The sequence below is a fragment of the Bombina bombina genome, chromosome 5 (genome assembly GCF_027579735.1).
Source record: "Bombina bombina isolate aBomBom1 chromosome 5, aBomBom1.pri, whole genome shotgun sequence".
In the NCBI taxonomy this organism is placed as follows: Eukaryota; Metazoa; Chordata; class Amphibia; order Anura; family Bombinatoridae; genus Bombina; species Bombina bombina.
This window is the reverse complement of record NC_069503.1, coordinates 477,172,343-477,194,052: the sequence shown is the minus strand read 5'-3', so window position 1 is coordinate 477,194,052 and position 21,710 is coordinate 477,172,343. Positions and strand designations below refer to the sequence as shown.

General features: G+C 41.5%; 1 protein-coding gene across 1 annotated transcript in view; it reads left to right on the top strand.

Annotated features, from left to right (window-relative positions):
• The window catches only part of LOC128660489 (uncharacterized), an 808,651-nt gene that overhangs the window by 748,725 nt on the left and 38,216 nt on the right, over window positions 1-21,710 (top strand). Inside the window, exon 13 of the mRNA XM_053714366.1 lies at window positions 3,470-3,640. Coding sequence (XP_053570341.1) covers window positions 3,470-3,640 — 171 coding nt within the window. The remainder of the gene's footprint in view (window positions 1-3,469; window positions 3,641-21,710) is intronic.

The following is a 21,710-nucleotide window of genomic DNA, read 5'->3' as shown; positions in this document are numbered from 1 at the left end:
TCAGCGATCCACATTCCGGGTGTGGACAATTGGGAAGCAGATTTCCGGTCGAGGTACAGGGATCCTCAGGCGGAGATAACAGATGCATTAGCGGTGCCTTGAAGGTTTAATCCAAAATATCCTTTCCGACCGTTCACTCTACTTCCTAGTGTAGTGGCTCGAGTCAAGCAGGCATCAGTGATACTGACTGCTCTGTCTTGGCCACGAAGGATATGGGTCACGAATCTAGTGGGGATGTCATCATCTCCTCCGTGGAAGTTACCTTGTCGCAGGGTTCTGCTGACCAAGGTCTCTTTGTTCATCAATGTCTAGATTCTCTTAGTCCTAGCCAAGAGAGGGTTTTCTGAGAGACTTATTTTTACTCTCATTCAAGCTCGTAAGCTGGTTGCTCGTCGCATCTATTCTGTTCTCCAGGATGAACTGGAGAAGGGCTTTTCTGCAAGTCCCCTGAAGGGACAGTTTTCGGCCCTGTCTGTGTTACTGCACAAGAGGTTTGCAGAGCTTCCAGATGTACAGCCATTTGTTAAGGTTCTGCTGGGCTCAGACCTGTGTTTAGATCTAAGGCTCCTTCTTGGAGTTTAAATCTTGTCCTTAAGGTTTTGCAACGGGCTCCGTTGCAGCCTATACATGAAGTAGAAATTAAATTGTTGTGTTGGAAGATTCCTTTTCTATGGGCTATTGCTTCTGCGCACAGAGTATCTGTGATTGCTGCCTTGCAATGCGTACCTGCTTATCTGGCTTTTCATGCTGATAAGGCTGTTCTACGAACCAAGTTAGGTTTTCTTCCTAAGGTTGTGTCATCTTGCAATATCAATCAAGAGATTGTGGTTCCTTTCTTATGTCCTAATCCTCCTTCGTCGAAGGAACGTTTACAGCGTATTTTTGGATGTGGTTTGTGCCTTAAAGTTATAACTTCGAGCCACTAAGGAATTTAGACAAACCTCTTTCTCTGTTTGTTCTCTTTTCCGGGAAGGGTAAGGGTCAGAGGGCCTCTTCGACTTCCTTATCTTTTTGTCTGAGGAGTGTCATCCGTTAAGCATAGAAACGGCGGGACATATGCCTCCTCTGAGGATTACAGCTCATTCTATGAGAGCAGTGGTTTCCTCTTAGGCCTTCAAGAATGAGGCCTCTCTGGATCAGATTTGTAAGGCGGCTACCTGGCTCTCCTTACATACTTTTTCCAAAATTTTACAAGTTTGATGTTTTTGCTTCTGCTGATGCAGCCTTCAGGAGAGAGGTTTTGCAGGCTGTGGTGCCCTCAGATTAGGGTCCGCCTCTCTTTTTTCCCTCCCGTTAGCATTCCGTGTACTCTAGAGCTTGGGTATATGTTTCCCACAAGTAAGGAATGCAGCTGTGGACTCTTCCCATACAGATGGAAATGAAATTATCAGGTAATCATAATGTGTTTTTTTTTTTTTTTTATTCTGTTCCATTGAAGTCTATGGGAAGAGTGCAATGTTGCGATCACATTTTCTCCAGTGCAGGACTTAATCTGCACCGGGTTAAATTGCTTGCTAGTGGGAGCACAGACGTACACTCCAACTGTAATCCAACCCATAGTGTGTGCGCAGATAGATACAATGCCTTGCAAAAGTATTCACCCCCCTTGGCATTTTTTGTGTTTTGTTGCCACACAACCTGGAATTACATGGATTGTTTGAGGATTTGCATCATTTAATTTACAGAACATGCCCACAACTTTGAATTTTTTTATTTTTTTTTATTGTTAAACAAACAACAAATAGGACAAAATAACAGAAAAAGTCAATGTGCATAACTATTCACCCCCCTAAAGTCAATACTTTGTAGAGCCACCTTTTGCAGCAATCACACCTCCAAGTCGCTTTGGATAAGTCTCTATGAGCTTGCCACATTTTACCACTGGGATTTTTGCCCATTCCTCCTTGCAAAACTGCTCCAGCTCCTTCGAGTTGGATGGTTTGTGCTTGTGAACAGCAATTTTTAAGTCTGACCACAGATTTTCTATTGGATTGAGGTCTGGGCTTCCCCTTAAACCACTCAAGTGTTGCTTTAGCAGTGTGTTTGGGGTCATTGTCCTGCTGGAAGGTGAACCTCTGTCCTAGCCTCAAATCACACACAGAGTGGTACAGGTTTTGCTCAAGAATATCCCTGTATTTAGCACCATCCATCTTTCCCTCAACTCTGGCCAGTTTCCCAGTCCCAGCTGATGGTGTTCTTTGGGTGATTTGATGTGTTTTGTTTGCGTCAGACATAGCGTTTTCTTTGATGGCCGAAAAGTTCAATTTTAGTCTCATCAGACCAGAGCACCTTCCTCCATACATTTTGGGAGTCTCCCACATTCCTTTTTGCAAACTCAAAACGTGCCATTTTGTTTTTTGCTGAAAGTAATGTAGTCCTATGTACAGATACTCCAGTCTCTACTGTGGAACTCTGCAGCTCCTCTAGGGTTACCCTAGGTCTGATTAATGTCCTCCTTGCCCGGTCCGTGAGTTTTGGTGGGCGGCCGTCTCTTGGCAGGTTTGCTGTTGTGCCATGTTCTTTCCATTTGGTTATGATAGATTTGATGGTGCTCCTGGGGGTCATCAAAGATTTGGATATTTTTTTATAACCTAACCCTGACTTGTACGTCTCAACAACATTGTCCCTTACTTGTTTGGAGAGTTCCTTGGTCTTCATGGCAGTGTTTGGTTAGTGGTGCCTCTTGCTTAGGTGTTGCAGCCTCTGGGGCCTTTCAAAAAAGGTGTGTATATGTAATGACAGATCATGTGACACTTAGATTGCAAAAATAGAGATAGAAGGATGACTCCTCAAAGGTTGTAGTCCAAAATACTTTTAATAGGTACAGGTTCAGACAGCAAAAATCACAACGTTTCGGGGTCAATACCCCTTAGTCATGTGATGGTATTGACCCCGAAACGTTGTGATTTTTGCTGTCTGAACCTGTACCTATTAAAAGTATTTTGGACTACAACCTTTGAGGAGTCATCCTTCTATCTCTATTTTTGTACTATTACGTTGGAGTGTGGCAGTCACTTTAAAAGGATTACACTCACCTCTTTGAGGATTTATGCTGTATGCTGGACTCTATTCTAATTTTCTACACTTAGATTGCACACAGGTGGACATCATTTCACTAATTATGTGACTTCTGAAGGTAATCGGTTGCACCAGAGCTTTTTTATGGGCTTCATAACAAAGGGGATGAATACATACGCACATGACAATTTTCTGTTTTCTATTTCTAAAAAATAGTTTTATGTATATATTTTTCTCATTTAACTTCACCAACTTAGACTATTGTGTTCTGATCCATCACATAAAATTCAGATTAATAAAACATTGAACTTAAGGCTGTAATGTAACAAAATAGGTAAAAAGTCAAGGGGGTGAATACTTTTTCAAGGCATTGTAGATAATCATACAAACACATGCCTAACAAAATTTATGGGCATTTGAAAATTACATAACATTTTAATTTATCTTACAGAACAAAAGACAGCCTCTGCTCCCCCTTCATGTGACCCCCAGCAGGATGTTCCTTTGCTGACAAAGCCAGATGATAAACCAGAAGTTGTAGAGGCCAAAGACAAACAAATAAAAAATATTAATACATCTCAGGGGGCCCAAAATGTTGAAACAGGAGGCCCAGAAGTTAAAGGTATCATTTTTTAATGTGTGTTTATATCCAATACAAGTTTTTGTATTTTAGCATATTTACAATAATCTTTTATACCACAATAACTGCCATATATGCAAATAATAAAAAACTGTATAAAACATTTACCAACTCATTTTGGTGGCCCTGACAAAGCATGATATAAAGTTGAAATCTTTGAAATTGATGTGTGACTAAAATGTTTTTTAAGCATTAAAACGCAATGAAAGACTTTAAACTGCCTCTCAGAATAAAAATAAAATGCTTTGTTCTATCTTTTAGAGTCAACAGAGTTGTCTTTGCTTTATCAAGAGCTTGAACTGAGAGACAAGAGTTTCAGTACTTTTACATCATTTGTACCATTTTGATATGCATTTGTTTATACATAGCTTGTGGATAGATTTCCATGTATATGAAAAACTATATATGGGGTGGCTAATTTCCACTTATCCAGACATTTCTAGTCTAGAGATCAAAAGTATTGTTTTCATATAAGTGGTGAGAGTCCGCGATCAATTACTCCTGGGAATTACACTCCTGGAGGAGGCAAAGATTCCCAAAACTCTAAGGGCACTTAAAACATTTTTTTTCGTTGCCTCCGCAAGAGGAAGGTGAAGAATGGAGGTGCTCCAAATTTTCTTCCATGAGAGGTATCCTCAGACTGATTTAAGGCCAATTTTCCCTAAGAGAGCTTCTGTTTGACAGAGGGATCTCTTGGGAGTATTGGGAAGTTGCATAATTATGCTTTATGGGAGTTAGTCACAAGCCTACCACAGGTGTCACAGGGAGCTATCCCTAATCTCCTCCTGTTCGTTCGTCAGTATACTCCAAGTTACTCTGCTGTTATGTTTACAGCGCAGGATTTGCTATCAACTGGAAACAGTATTCTTCTGCGTGTGTCCAGTAGTATGGGTGCCTTTTAGGTAAGTATGTTAAATGTATTTGAGGCATGCTTTTACCTTATTGGCTATTATTTTGTACATTCAGTTTAGTCATCTATTGCCTGGGGACTGTGGTATTAATAATGTTGATAAGCTTCTCTTTGTTTTATATATATATATATACATATATATATATATATATATATATATATATACACACACACACAAACACATGCTGGAACTTTATTGCCCATATTATACACTTTTTTAGTTCTTATGTCAGTTAGCTTTATATGCGCTTTTGAGGGGGGGGGTTTATGCGCATCGGCCCGGTCAGGATAGCACACGTTGGCCGGTCGTGACAATGGGTTGGCTTGCGCACGTTTCTTTGAGAAGTTAGGCGCGCTATTTGGATGCTGGCTATTTATCACGCCTGAAATTTCCATGCTCATAGTTTATTTCTTTCATGTAATTAACAAGAGTCCATGAGCTAGTGACGTATGGGATATACATTCCTACCAGGAGGGGCAAAGTTTCCCAAACCTTAAAATGCCTATAAATACACCCCTCACCACACCCACAAATCAGTTTTACAAACTTTGCCTCCAAGGGAGGTGGTGAAGTAAGTTTGTGCTAGATTCTACGTGATATGCGCTCCGCAGCAAGTTGGAGCCCGGTTTTCCTCTCAGCGTGCAGTGAATGTCAGAGGGATGTGAAGAGAGTATTGCCTATTGAATGCAGTGATCTCCTTCTACGGGGTCTATTTCATAAGGTTCTCTGTTATCGGTCGTAGAGATTCATCTCTTACCTCCCTTTTCAGATCGACGATATACTCTTATATTTACCATTACCTCTACTGATTCTCGTTTCAGTACTGGTTTGGCTTTCTACAAACATGTAGATGAGTGTCCTGGGGTAAGTAAGTCTTATTTTCTGTGACACTCTAAGCTATGGTTGGGCACTTTATTTATAAAGTTCTAAATATATGTATTCAAACATTTATTTGCCTTGACTCAGAATGTTCAACTTTCCTTATTTTCAGACAGTCAGTTTCATATTTGGGATTATGCATTGAATTATCATATTTTTCTTACCTTAAAAATTTTTCCCTGTGGGCTGTTAGGCTCGCGGGGGCTGAAAATGCTTCATTTTATTGCGTCATTCTTGGCGCGGACTTTTTTGGCGCAAAAATTCTTTTCCGTTTCCGGCGTCATACGTGTCGCCGGAAGTTACGTCATTTTTTGACGTTATTTTGCGCCAAAAATGTCGGCGTTCCGGATGTGGCGTCATTTTTGGCGCCAAAAGCATTTAGGCGCCAAATAATGTGGGCGTCTTATTTGGGGCGTCGCTTTTGTCTCCACATTATTTCAGTCTCATTTTTCATTTGCTTCTGGTTGCTAGAAGCTTGATATTTGGCATTTTTTCCCATTCCTGAAACTGTCTTATAAGGAATTTGATCTATTTTGCTTTATATGTTGTTTTTTCTCTTACATATTGCAAGATGTCTCACGTTGCATCTGAGCCAGAAGATACTACAGGAAAATCACTGCCTGCTGGATCTACCAAAGCTAAGTGTATCTGCTGTAAATTTTTGGTAGCTATTCCTCCAGCTGTTGTTTGTAATAATTGTCATGACAAACTTGTTAAAGCAGATAATATTTCCTTTAGTAATGTACCATTGCCTGTTGCAGTTCCCTCAACATCTAAGGTGCAGAATGTTCCTGATAACATAAGAGATTTTGTTTCTGAATCCATAAAGAAGGCTTTGTCTGTTATTTCTCCTTCTAAGTAAACGTAAAAAGTCTTTTAAATCTTCTCTCTCTACAGATGAATTTTTAAATGAACACCATCATTCTGATTCTTTGGACTCTTCTGGTTCAGAGGATTCTATCTCAGAGATTGATGCTGATAAATCTTCATATTTATTTAAGATGGAATTTATTCGCTCTTTACTTAAAGAAGTACTAATTGCTTTAGAAATAGAGGATTCTAGTCCTCTTGATACTAATTCTATACGTTTGGATAAGGTTTTTAAAGCTCCTGCGGTTATTCCAGAAGTTTTTCCTGTTCCTAATGCTATTTCTGCAGTGATTTCCAAAGAATGGGATAAATTGGGTAATTCATTTACTCCTTCTAAACGTTTTAAGCAATTATATCCTGTTCCGCCTGACAGGTTAGAATTTTGGGACAAATCCCTAAAGTTGATGGGGCTATTTCTACCCTTGCTAAACGTACTACCATTCCTACGTCAGATGGTACCTCGTTTAAGGATCCTTTAGATAGAAAAATTGAATCCTTTCTAAGAAAAGCTTATCTGTGTTCAGGTAATCTTCTTAGACCTGCTATATCATTGGCTGATGTTGCTGCAGCTTCAACTTTTTGGTTGGAAACCCTAGCGCAACAAGTAGCAAATCGTGATTCTCTAACGTGGTGGACAGATCACCATCGTTTAATTCAGGGGGCTTCTTTTGTTCTTCCGACCTGGACTGTAATTTCAACAGATGCAAGTCTCACAGGTTGGGGAGCTGTGTGGGGATCTCTGACGGCACAGGGAGTTTGGGAATCTCAGGAGGTGAGATTACCGATCAATATTTTGGAACTCCGTGCAATTTTCAGAGCTCTTCAGTTTTGGCCTCTTCTGAAGAGAGAATCGTTCATTTGTTTTCAGACAGACAATGTCACAACTGTGGCATACATCAATCATCAAGGAGGGACTCACAGTCCTCTGGCTATGAAAGAAGTATCTCGAATTTTGGTTTGGGCGGAATCCAGCTCCTGTCTAATCTCTGCGGTTCATATCCCAGGTGTAGACAATTGGGAAGCGGATTATCTCAGTCGCCAAACGTTGCATCCGGGCGAATGGTCTCTTCACCCAGAGGTATTTCTTCAGATTGTTCAAATGTGGGGGCTTCCAGAGATAGATCTGATGGCCTCTCATCTAAACAAGAAACTTCCCAGGTATCTGTCCAGATCCCGGGATCCTCAGGCGGAGGCAGTGGATGCATTATCACTTCCTTGGAAGTATCATCCTGCCTATATCTTTCCGCCTCTAGTTCTTCTTCCAAGAGTAATCTCCAAGATTCTGAGGGAATGCTCGTTTGTTCTGCTAATAGCTCCGGCATGGCCTCACAGGTTTTGGTATGCGGATCTTGTCCGGATGGCATCTTGCCAACCATGGACTCTTCCGTTAAGACCAGACCTTCTGTCGCAAGGTCCTTTTTTCCATCCGGATCTGAAATCCTTAAATTTAAAGGTATGGAGATTGAACGCTTGATTCTTAGTCAAAGAGGTTTCTCTGACTCTGTGATTGATACTATGTTACAGGCTCGTAAATCTGTATCTAGAGAGATATATTATAGAGTCTGGAAGACTTATATTTCTTGGTGTCTTACTCATCATTTTTCTTGGTATTCTTTTAGAATTCCGAGAATATTACAATTTCTTCAGGATGGTTTAGATAAGGGTTTGTCCGCAAGTTCCTTGAAAGGACAAATCTCTGCTCTTTCTGTTCTTTTTCACAGAAAGATTGCTATTCTTCCTGATATTCATTGTTTTGTACAAGCTTTGGTTCGTATAAAACCTGTCATTAAGTCAATTTCTCCTCCATGGAGTTTGAATTTGGTTCTGGGAGCTCTTCAAGCTCCTCCGTTTGAACCTATGCATTCATTGGACATTAAATTGCTTTCTTGGAAAGTTTTGTTCCTTTTGGCCATCTCTTCTGCCAGAAGAGTTTCTGAATTATCTGCTCTTTCTTGTGAGTCTCCTTTTCTGATTTTTCATCAGGATAAGGCGGTGTTGCGAACTTCTTTTGAATTTTTACCTAAGGTTGTTGGAATTCACAACATTAGTAGAGAAATCGTGGTTCCTTCATTATGTCCTAATCCTAAGAATTCTAAGGAGAAATCGTTACATTCTTTGGATGTTGTTAGAGCTTTGAAATATTATGTTGAAGCTACTAAATCTTTCCGAAAGACTTCTAGTCTATTTGTCATCTTTTCTGGTTCTAGAAAAGGCCAGAAAGCTTCTGCCATTTCTTTGGCATCCTGGTTGAAATCTTTAATTCATCTTGCCTATGTTAAATCGGGTAAGACTCTGCCTCAGAGGATTACAGCTCATTCTACTAGGTCAGTTTCTACTTCCTGGGCGTTTAGGAATGAAGCTTCAGTTGATCAGATTTGCAAAGCAGCGACTTGGTCCTCTTTGCATACTTTTACTAAATTCTACCATTTTGATGTATTCTCTTCTTCTGAAGCAGTTTTTGGTAGAAAGGTACTTCAGGCAGTGGTTTCGGTTTGAATCTTCTGCTTATGTTTTTCATTAAACTTTATTTTGGGTGTGGATTATTTTCAGCAGGAATTGGCTGTCTTTATTTTATCCCTCCCTCTCTAGTGACTCTTGTGTGGAAAGATCCACATCTTGGGTATTCATTATCCCATACGTCACTAGCTCATGGACTCTTGTTAATTACATGAAAGAAAACATAATTTATGTAAGAACTTACCTGATAAATTCATTTCTTTCATATTAACAAGAGTCCATGAGGCCCACCCTTTTTTGTGGTGGTTATGATTTTTTTGTATAAAGCACAATTATTCCAATTCCTTATTTTATATGCTTCGCACTTTTTTTCTTATCACCCCACTTCTTGGCTATTCGTTAAACTGATTTGTGGGTGTGGTGAGGGGTGTATTTATAGGCATTTTAAGGTTTGGGAAACTTTGCCCCTCCTGGTAGGAATGTATATCCCATACGTCACTAGCTCATGGACTCTTGTTAATATGAAAGAAATGAATTTATCAGGTAAGTTCTTACATAAATTATGTTTTTTCACACCCTTTATGTTTGTTCCTAATGTTCAATGCTGGTTTAGTGCTCCATGCTGCCTTTGGTTTTGTTAGCGTGCCTGCCTGTTGCTGTTAACCCCTTAGTGACCAGACCATTTTTCAAATTTCTTACTGTTAAGGACCAGGGCTATTTTTAACTTTTTGCTGTGTTTGTGTTTAGCTGTAATTTTCCCTTTACTCCTTTACTGTACCCACACATATTTTATATACCGTTTTTCTCGCCATTAAAGGGACACTAAAAAAACACACACTTTCTTTCCTATTGCATGGAGATTCCACAAATCATTCTAATTACTATTGGGATATTCACTCCTGGCCAGCAGGATGCAAAGAGCACCCCAGCAGAGCTGTAATGTATCACTTCCCTTACCCATAACCCCCTGTAATTCTCTTTGCCTTGATCACGGAAAACTCATACAGAGATGTTGTTGTCTATTCTACGTTCCCACAGGTGGAAGGTGAATCTGGAGAAGAGTAAACTGGTAGCAGACACCAGGTTGTGTTTCTTTGGAACGATTATAGATTCTCTATCCATGAAGATTTTTCTGATGGAGGTCAGAAAATCCAAACTTCTGACTTCTTGCCTTTTGCTTCAGGCCTCTATCCGTCCAGCAGTGGCTTAGTGTAAGGAAGTAATTGGTCTGATGGTTGCTTCCATGGACATCATTCCGTTTTCATCTGAGACCCCTACAGTTATGCATGTTCAGACAATGTAACGGAGACCACTCGGACCTATCGCAGAGGATAACTCTGGACTTTGTCTTGGTGGATTTCGCAGGATCTTCTGTCTCAGGGTACTTTTCCTGAGACCATCCAGGGTGATTGTGACCAAGGACGCCAGCCTTTCAGGATGGGGAGCCGTTTGAGATTCTTTAAAGGCTCAGGGTCTTTGGACTCGAGAGGAGTCTTCTCTTCCCATAAACATCATAGAGTTGAAATCAATTTACAATGCCTTCACAGCCTGGCCTCAACTAGCCTTAGTCCGGTTTATCTGATTTCTATCGGACAATATCGCATTGGTGGCATACATCAATCACCAGGGAGGAACTCAGATTTCCTTAGCGACGATGAAAGTGACTCGCATTCTCCATTGGGTAGATTCTCTTGATTGCCTTCTCTCTGCCATACTCATCCCAGGGGTGGACAACTGGGAAACGGATTTTCTGAGCAGGCAGACCTTTCATCCCAGGGAGTGTGAAGCTTTCACAATGATAGCTCTCAAGTGGGGGGTTCCGGAGTTGGATTTGAAGGCTCACATCTACACGCCATGATTCCCAGATACGGTTCAAGATCAAAAGATCCACAGGCTGCTCTGATAGATTCTCTTAAGCCAACTGCTTGGAGATTGAACGACTAGTTTTTGCTAGGCGTGGTTTTTCTGAGAAAGTAATTGATACTATGATTCAGGCTTGTAAGCCTGTTACTCATAAGATTTGCCATAAAGTATGGAGCAAATACCTGTGTTGATGTGAATTGAAGGTTTTCTCTTGGAGTCGGGTGAGAGTTCCTCGCATTCTGCCCTTTCTTCAGGAGGGCTTTGAGAACGGATTGTCAGTCACTACTCCAAAGGGTCAGATTTCTGTACTGTCCTTTTGCACAAACGTGTGGCAGATCTGCCAGGTGTTCATTCCTTTGTTCAGGCCTTGGTCAGAATCAGGCCTGTGTTTAAACCTGTTGCTCCTCCTTGGAACCTTAACCTTGTTCTTAAGGTTTTGCAGCAGGCTCCGTTTGAGCCTATGCATTTGGTTGATTTCAAGTTGTTATTGTGGAAAGTTTTGTTTCAACTTACTATTTCATCTGCTCGCAGAGTTTCCGAACTTTCGGCTCTCCGGTGTGATTTCCCTTGCCTTTTTTTCATGCACGTTAGGTTCTTCGTACTCAGTTGGGTTTTCTTCCCAAAGTGGTATCGGATCGCAACATCAATCAGGAAATTGTTGTTCCTTCCTTTTGTCCAAATCCTTCATCTCAGAAGGAACGTCTGTTACACAACCTTGTTGTTGTGCATGCTCAAAAATGTTATCTGCATGCAACTAAGATTTTATTCATAAATGGAAAGAGTCCACAGCTGCATTCATTACTTTTGGGAATTCAGAGAACCCAGTTATAGGCTCAAATACCCCCCCCTTCCCTCATCCCCCAGTCATTTGCCTTTCGTCCCAGGAGGTTGGCAGAGAAGTGTCAGAAGTTTTTGATAGTCTCTTATGGAAGGTAGTACTCTTCTAGATGGGATTGGAGTTTTAAGTAGTCCTGTCAGCCTCTCAGTGAGAGCATGGGTGAAAGTTAGAGTCCGGAGATGCAGAGAGAGTCTTTCTACAAAACCATCCCGACTCATATTAACAGCTCCACAAGCAATCAGCGTTGACGAGTTTCGCTGCCTGCTTTTTTCTCTTAAGTCCATGGCAGCAGCGACGCTATTATCTGTCACACTTGATGGGCCGTGTTCCTGTTCCACTGCGTAGATTCCGGTAAGATCGTTTCATTTTACTTTCTACATGGATGTATTGTAATTACAACTGTTTATCTTAGAGGGGCCAACAACCTTTCGGGGATAACCTTAACATAGGAACATATCTAGGAATCAAGGGTTAATATCTCCTGAGGGGGGTTATTGAACAGGGGCGTTTATAATCATGTTTGTTATGCGATTCTGTCTGCTACTGTGTAGTGTTGCTTCGGCTCATGGCTATTTTGGAACATAACGGCGTATGTCTAGTGACGCAGCCTTTATGGTCGGGCGCGCTTTTGCATAGACTGCACGGTTTACCTTGTGAACCCATTTCCGCTTTCCTGACCGTGTGGTGACGGAGAAATCCTGGTCCGCTGGTGTCTGCTTCTCTGGACGTGGTGATGTATGGTGCCGTTTAGATTTTTCTTATTGGTCCACTGAGCCATCCGTCTCTGGGGAGTCTATTTCTCACAAGACCAGTTCCCTACCACCAACTCTTACTACGCATGCAGGTAACTCAAACACTACTTATCCTTCTAGGGAGTGTGGCCTGTTCCCACCGGAGTTTACAACACGGTTCCGCATGGCCATATCTTTGGCGCTGGCGCATCTGCACCTCCCAGGAGTGTGCTAACGATATTGTCCGTGTTCCGTTAACCGGGGCTCATCAGGCGTGGTATCACCTGGTCCAGTTCAGCCTTCTGGGGGAGCAACTGCCCCTGAGGCCTCAGGGGGTCAACCTTCAGGGCCGGTGTTTTCTTTTGTCCCGGCGGAGGTATGTTGCACCTTTCGTTATAGACTGGCGCGTCTTCGTGTTCTACCTAGGCACATTTTTGGCGTTGCTGGAGGATCCCACTCTGTAGATTCTCAGTCCTAAAGGGACATGAAACCCCAACATTTTCTTTCATGATTCAGATAGAGAATACAATTTTAAACGACTTTCCAATTTACTTTATCATTTAATTTGCTTCCTTCTCTTGTTATCATTTGCTGAAAGGTTTATATATATATTGATTGTGATTGGCTCACCAATATGTTCAGTTAGAAACCATTAGTGCATTGCTGCTCCTTCAACAAATGATAACAAGAGAATGAAACAAATTAGATAATAGAAGTAAATTAGACAGTTGTTTCAAATTGTATTCTTTATCTGAATCATGAAAGAAAAAATTTGGGTTTCATGTCCTTTTAATCTTTGACTGGCTTGCATGCATAGACATAAGGGATGAAGTAATCTTCTTAGTCTTTTTTTATTTGTGTATCCTTTTCCAGTTCTGAGCTTGGATGTCTCGGACCCCTGTTTGGCTGGTCCTGCTGGTCTGTCTGTTCTTCCTGGGCGATAACCTACTTGTTGCCTTATCTTTTATTTTCATCTGGTGAGGATGATTTTTATTTGGTCTAAAGCTCATGTTGTGGTGTGATGTTTCCCTCGGGATCTTTCTTCTCTGGAATTAATACTCTCGATTTTGTGGTTGCACTGTTTACAAAAGTCTGTCTGACTGTTCTTTATCCCTCCATCTCGGGGGAGACTCTTTCTACTCTCTTTCGGGTGACTCTGTTCTCGTTCTCATTTCCTTTAGTGTTGCCCTTGGGGCCTTTGGGCTCTGGAGAAATTGCGTGACTTTTTCACGACCTAGCACCTTGTTGGGGGGGGGTATTGACCTCCAGCTAAGGGTGTTCTCTTCCCTTTGGGCTGGGAATTGTGAGTAAGTCCTGTACCGTTCTCTGGGTTTCCTGGTTTTCATCCCCTGTGAGTCTGATTGTTCGGGATGACACCGTTTTTTCAGGTACCCTATGTTGCGACATAGGGGGCTAGCTCATCGGGCTTGCAAGCAGGAAGGCCAGAGTTCACATCCACCTTCAGGTACTGGTTATAAACTTTAAGGCCTGACTTGTCCTTTGGACGGAGTGTGATCCTCTTCATGGGGAGTTTTTTTCTCTGTTGGGTCAACAGTGGTGTCTGGATGATTTTTTCATTCGGTCTGTGTTTTGATCATACTATGGCTTCATGTCTTCTGGACATGTACGCTGTTCTAATCTGTGCCCTTCCCTTTTGAGGGGATAGTTTGTCCTTATTAGCTGGGGTTTCCTCTCTCTGGAGGGTTTTTGTCCTTTCCTGTGTGTAGGAGGTTGGATCAGGTGGCTTATTTTTGTAAGGGGCAGCATATGCTGCTCTGTGGGCTCTGTTCCACCTGTTGGAATTTGATCTCTATGTAGAGAATGTCTAAGAGAGCTGTGACAGGTCTTCCTACGGATCTATTGCACTTTTCTCTGTTCCAGGTCCTAGGGGGTTCTCCTTGGGAGTGCCTTATCTTGGAGAAGCGGATTGGGTTGGCACCCGAGCTCTGTTGGGGTGGGTGAGTCCTTTTTTTCTTTCCATTCTCTGGGGGCTGATGGTTGGGGTCTTTTTGTCTTTTCTGTCTATCAGACATGTCTGCCGCTTGGGCTGGTCTGGTGTTGGAGCAGGATCTGAGATCGCTGATTGGCAATTTCTATGGTCTGTGCTATTGAAATTCGGGACCCCCAAAAAATGTGTAAATAAGATATTAGCCATATATTCCTCCCCTAATGCAAAGGTAATAGTCAATAACACATTTTCAAATACTTTCCAAATTACGAACGGCACCCGTCAGGGCTGCCCTTTATCACCCCTGCTATTTGCACTGGAGGGGCTTCCTGCCAAAGTCCGATCAACCAAGGAAGTAGAGGGCATAAAGATCGGGGTCTGCAATACTAAATGCCTGCTATTTGCAGATGATATTTTATTCACCCTGTCCAGCCCTTAGACATCATTACCCGCACTTAACGATATTCTAACCGAATTCAAGTCGCTTTCAAACTTTTCCATTAATATGGATAAATCAGTCATCATGTCATTGAGATCCCCCCTCGAAGACACTCAGTTTATTAAAACACAAACATACATCTCAGCAGATCAATTTACATACTTAGGTATAGTTATTAAACCCACCATTTTGAAGAGTATCGAGACAAACTATTCAAAACTAAAACAAAAAATAGACGTAGAACTAAACTCCTGGCACCTCTCCGGTCACCTGTCCTGGCTAGGAAGGGTTAATGCTATAAAAATAACCATTCTCCCAAAAATCCTAAACATCATACAGACATTAATATTAATCCCTTCAGTTGCATATATAACTAATCTACAGAAAAGTATAAATAGGTTTGTCTGGTCCTTCTCTAAACAGAGAGTCCCAGGCCACACTTTATATCTACCCAAGGAGCTAGGTGGCCTAGGAGTCCCTAACATCCTAAACTACTATATAGCGACGCACCTATCACGCATTGTGACCTGGAACCAAGTCTCTGATCCCAAACTTTGGGTTATTCTAGATGATCAAATACTCAATAACGTCATGATACGAGATATCTGTTGGATACCGAACAAACTCAGACCACATCTCACTCCACCCAATCCATTTATTGAAGAAACCTTGCGTGTATGGGACAAAACAATAAGTTCTTACATTAAGATCTCCACGCCTTTTTCTCCCCTAACACCTATATTGAATTATAACATATTCCCAGGACTGAACCCTGGCAAATTGGTTGGTCCTACTGGGACGCCTATACCAGTTCCTATCTATTCCCTACTAAGGGAAGGTCATATTAAAACATTACAAGAGATATGTAACGAAATAGGTCCCCCACTAAACACCTGGTTTTCCTATTTTCAGATCAGACACTTTCTTCTAAATCACCCGGATAGGAAACAGTTTAGCAGACCTTTCACTTCCTATGAATTAATGTGCCTCCTACCTAATACTCCTAAAGATCTTATATCTTCCACATATAAATTAATAGTACTTTCAAACTCTCAAAAGCCTTCTTCATTTAGAACACTTTGGGAAAATGAACTACACACACAAATCAGTGATTCCACCTGGGAAAAATGTTTCAAATCCATCAAAAAATCCTCTATATCAATGAGTATAGTTGAGACTAACTATAAGTTATTATACAGGTGGTATTTAACCCCTGTCCAGCTCCATAGAATCTACTCAGTGGTCTCTCCCAAATGTTGGAGGAAATGTGGGGGCCAGGGGACATTATCGCATATTTGGTGGGATTGTCCATATATCAGGTTGTTTTGGAGTCAAGTGGAAGAATATATTAACCATATATTGAACCAAAACATAACTCTTGATTCCCAGACAATATTACTTAATAAGCTACCACAACTACGCTGTCATTATAAGACAGGGCTGTTCCAGATAATGATTAACAGTGCCAAGAGGCTTATCCCCCTTATGTGGAAAAAAACTCAAGTCCCTAGCATACAACATTGGTTAAACGAAATTAAACATGTTATAGCCTTAGAAGAAATGTACCACAATTATAACAACAAGACGGATCATTGTCAACATTCTTTTCCTGTGGAACCAGCATACACTTCCAGTCTCCTCTGCTTAAAACAAATAAATAATGGTAAATTATTAATTTAGACTCATCGAGATTTCTTGAGGACCATCCCACCTTACCCTCTCCCCCCTATTCTCCTATTCCCCTTATTAAACCCATAAGATACTTAATATACTGACATCTGACGTATGGGTTATTAAGCTATGTTGACTGTATGTTAAAAATGTCTTTATTTTTTGCTTTGTTTGTATGCTAAAATATTACTTATTTCTATGTACGTCATTATTTCAAACTAATAAAAACTATTAGATTTAAAAAAAAAAAGCACAATTATATTTCCAGTTCCTCTTTTTGTATGCTTTTTTTAGTCCTTATTTTATCACCCCACTGCTTGACTATTCGTTAAACTGAATTGTGGGTATGGTGAGGGGTGTATTTATAGGCATTTTGAGGTTTGGGAAACTTTGCCCCTCCTGGTAGGATTGTATATCCCATACATCACTTGCTCATGGACTCTTGCCAATATGAAAGAAATTAATTTATCAGGTAAGTTCTTACATAAATGATGTTTTTTGTATTTTGATATATATTTGGGTATATCTGTAGTAGTGTGACAGATAGATATATGTGCACCAGAAGGTAATTTTGTGAAGTTTGAAGAGACATAAGATTCAAACTTTAATGGCTTAGAGTATGCCATTTTTAGACTTTTAATTCTATTAAAGGGACAGTCAACACCAGAATGTTTGTTGCTTTAAAAGATAGATAATCCCTTAATTACCAATTCCCCAGTTTTGCATAACCAACACAGTTATAATTATACCTGTTTTACCTCTGTAATTACCTTATATCTAAGCCTCAGCAGACTGCCCCCTTATTTCAGTTCTTTTGACAGACTTGCATTTTAGCCAATCAGAGCAGACTCCATGGTAAATTCACATGCATGAGCTCAATGTTATCTATATGAAACACATTAAATAATGCCCTCTAGTGGTGAAAAACTATCACAATTTAGATTAGAGGCGGCCTTCAAGGTCTAAGATATTAGCATATGAATCTCCTAGGTTTAACTTTCAACTAAGAATACCAAGAGAACAAATTAAATTGGTGATAAAAGTAAATTGGAAAGTTGTTTACAATTACATTCCCCATTTGAATCATGAATGTTTTTTGGACTTGAATGTCCCTTTAAGTGTACTTTTCCTTCCTAAGATAGGGAGAATCTTCATTCCTTACTGTTGGGAAATACAACACCTGGCCACCTGGAGGAGGCAAAGACACCCCAGCCAAAGGCTTAAATATCCCTCCCACTTCCTCAGTACCCCAGTCATTCTTTGCCTTTCGTCACGTAAGTAGGAGGCAGAGAAGTGCCAGAAGATTCGGAGAGTCCTGAAAAAGGGTATCTGCCCTTCAAGATAGGACTGGAGTTTTAAATAATCATGTCCAACCTCTCAGTGAAAGTATTGCTGAAAGTTGATGCCATGCGAAACCATCCAGACTACTGCTAACGTTGCCAGAACTCAGGGTATTGCAGTAGCCCCATACTTGGACAATATTTTGGTGCAAGCACCATCCTTTCGTCTTGCAGAAGAATTCTCTGAGTCCTTTCTCAGTCTTCTTCGATCACATGAATGGAAGATAAATTTGGAAAAAATGTTCTCTTATCCCAAGTACCAGGGTGGAATTCCTGGGTACTATAATAGACTCCATATTCCATGAGGATATTTCTAACAGACCAGAGACGTTGCAAGCTAACTTCGGCATGTTTTGCCCTTTGCACCTCCTTGAGTCCCTCTGTGGCTCAGTGTATGGAACAGCGATCATTCAGATCTGTCTCAACAGATTGTATTAGACAGCCGAGAGAATCGCTCTCTTTGTAGCTCTGTCCAGATCATCTGTCCCGAGGGACATGGTTCTTAAGACCATCCTGGGATATTCTGATTACTTAAGCAAGCCTATCCGGATGGGGAGCTGTTTGGGGTGCCAGGAAGGCACAGGGGTTGTGGACTCCCTCCCGATCAATATTTTGGAACTACGGGCAATCTTCAAGGCCTTGAAAGTTTGGCCACTGGTTCATCCCAGTTTATCAGATTCCAATCAGACAACATAACCTTGGTGGCTTACATCATCCATCAGGGGGAAACGAGAAGTTCCTTGGAGATGAAGGAAGTATCTCAGATTCTGGATTTGGTTGAGGCCCACAGCTGTTCGCTGTCAGCGATCCACATTCCGGGTGTGGACAGCTGGGAGGCGGATTATCTCAGCAGGCAATCCTTCCATCCAGGGGAATGGTCTCTCAATCCCGAGGTGTTTGCAGAGATATGCAGGAAGTGGGGGATGTCGGAGATAGGTCTCATGGCGTCTTGTCTCAATAAACTAAACTACCAAGGGATGGGTCAAGGGTTCCCCAAGCGGATCTAATAGACGCACTAGCAGTGCCCTGGAGGTTTAAACTCTTATATATTTTTCCTCCATTACCACTTCATCCTCGAGTGGTGGCCCGCTTCAAGCAGGAGCGGGCATCAGTAATCCTGATTGCTCCATCGTGGCCACGAAGGACGGGGATCGCGGATCTATTGGGGATGTCCTCATCTCCTCCGTGGAAGTTACCTTGTCGCAAAGACCTGCTGATACAAGGTCCATTTGTTCATCAAAATCTAGATTCTCTGAGGCTGACTGCGTGGAGATTGAACGCTTAGTCTTAGCCAAGAGAGAGTGTCATTGATACTCTTATTCAAGCTCGTAAACCAGTTACTCAGCGTATCTACCACAAGGTGTGGAGGACCTACTTATTCTGGTGTGAAGAGTGTGGTTTTCCTGGCACAGAGCTAAAGGGACACTGAACCCAAATTTTTCTTTCATGATTCAGATAGAGCATGCAATTTTAAGCAACTTTCTAATTTACTCCTATTATTAAATGTTCTTCAGTCTCTTGGTATCTTTATTTGAAAAACAAGAATGTAAGTTTAGATGCCAGACCATTTTTGGTAAACAACCTGGGTTATGCTTGCTGATTGGTGGATAAATTCATCCACCAATAAACAAGTGCTTCCCAGTGTATTGAACCAAAAATTGGCTGGCTCCTTAGCTTAGATGCCTTTTATTTTCAAATAAAGATAGCCAGAGAGGGAAGAAAAGTTGATAATAGGAGTAAATTAGAAAGTTGCTTAAAATTACATGCTCTATCTCAGCGGTCGCCAACCAGTGGTCCATGGACCACTGGTGGTCCACGAGAAGATGTTGGTGGTCCTTGACACCATCAAGCAGGAATTAATCTCCTCTTATGGTGTCACCCCGTCGCGCCGCAACTCCCTACAGTGCCTTGCTGGAAATCAGTGAAAACCGACAGAGGAGTTAAATTACAATCTCCCTATGCACATTGCGTAGTACTGCGCAACTTGCGTAGCTAGATTGTATTTCTTTTGCATGATGTACCGAGTCCACGGATTCATCCTTACTTGTGGGATATTATCCTTCCTAAGAGGAAGTGGCAAAGAGAGCACCACAGTAGAGCTGTCTATATAGCTCCGCCCCTTAACTCCACCCCCCAGTCATTCTCTTTCCCGGTTCTAAGCAGGAAGGGTAAAGTGAAAGAGGTGTTAAGCTGTTAGTTTAATTTTAACTACAATCAAGTAGTTTATTTTTAAATGGTACCGGTGTTGTACTATTTACTCTCAGGCAGGACATAGATGAAGATTTCTGCATGGAGGATTATGATCTTAGCATTTGTAACTAAGTTCCACTGCTGTTCCCACAGAAGCTGAGGAGTACAGGAAAACTTCAGTGTGAGGAACGGTTTCTTGCTATGCAGCAATGAGGTATGTTCAGTCATATTTTCTGCAGAGACTGTGTTAACTCAGAAAGGCTGACACTATCCCCATTAGGGGAAGGGTAAGCAGTAATCCTAGTATGAAAGAGGCTTTACTAGCTTGCATGAAGGGCTAAGTTTTTTGGGCACTCAGTTTGTTTATTAGAAAGTGGGACAAACGTTTGTGTGTTCTGGGAGTAACGTTTTTTTGTGTTTATGGGAACGTTTGTTTGAGGGGTCATTTGGCTTATTTAGGTCACAACCGGTAACGCCCGCACAAGCGACGCCAAGTACTTCTAGTGCGTCTAATTCTTTCACCCTGCAAGATATGGCTTCAGTTATGAATACTACCCTCACAGAGGTTTTATCTAAACTGCCTGGGTTGCAAGGGAAGCGCAGTAGGCTCTGGGTTAAGAACAAATGCTGAGCCTTCTGACACTTTAGTAGCCGTATCCGATATTCCATCACAATGTTCTGAGGTAGGGATGAGGGATTTGCTGTCTGAGGGAGAGATTTCTGATTCAGGAAAGAAGTTCTCTCAGACAGATTCAGATATGACGGCATTTAAATTTAAGCTAGAGCACCTCCGCTTATTGCTCAGGGAGGTTTTAACTACTCTGGATGATTGTGACCCTATTGTAGTTCTAGAGAAATTGTGTAAAATTGACAAATATTTAGAGGTTCCTGTTCACACTGATGTTTTTCCAGTCCCTAAGAGGATTTCGGACATTGTTACTAAGGAGTGGGATAGACCAGGTATTCCGTTCGCTCCCCCCTCCTGTTTTTAAGAAAATGTTCCCTATTTCTGACGCCATAAAGGACTCATGGCAGACGGTCCCTATGGTGGAGGGAGCTATTTCTACTCTGGCTAAGCGTACAACTATACCTATTGAAGACAGTTGTGCATTCATTGATCCTATGGATAAAAAATTAGAGGGTCTCCTAAAAAAAAAAATTTTTGTTCATCAAGGTTTTCTTCTTCAACCTATAGCATGCATTGTTCCTGTAACCACTGCAGCTGCCTTTTGGTTTGAGGCTCTGGAAGAGGCTCTTCAGATGGAGACCCCACTAGATGATATTTTGGACAGAATTAAGGCTCTTAAGTTGGCTAATTCTTTTATTACAGACGCCGCTTTTCATCTTGCTAAGTTAGCGGCAAAGAATTCAGGTTTTGCCATTTTAGCACGTAGAGCGTTATGGCTTAAGTCCTGGTCAGCTGATGTCATCTAAATCTAAACTTTTGTCCATCCCTTTCAAAGGTAAGACCTTATTCGAGCCTGCACTGAAAGAGATAATTTCAGACATTACTGGAGGGAAGGGTCATACCCTCCCTCAGGATAAGTCAAATAAGACAAGGACCAAACAAAATAATTTTCGTTCCTTTCGAAACTTCAAGAGTGGTCCCTCTTCCTCTTCTGCAAAGCAAGAGGGGAACTTTGCTCAATCCAAGCCAACCTGGAGACCTAATCAGGTTTGGAACAAGGGTAAACAGGCCAAAAAGCCTGCTGCTGCCACTAAGTCAGCATGAAGGGGTAGCCCCCGATCCAGGACCGGATCTAGTAGGGGGCAGACTTTCTCTCTTTGCTCAGCCCTGGGCAAGAGACGTTCAGGATTCCTGGGCAGTAGAAATTGTAACCCAGGGATACCTTCTAGATTTCAAGGACTCCCCTCCAAGGGGGAGGTTCCATCTTTCTCAGTTTTCTGTAAACCC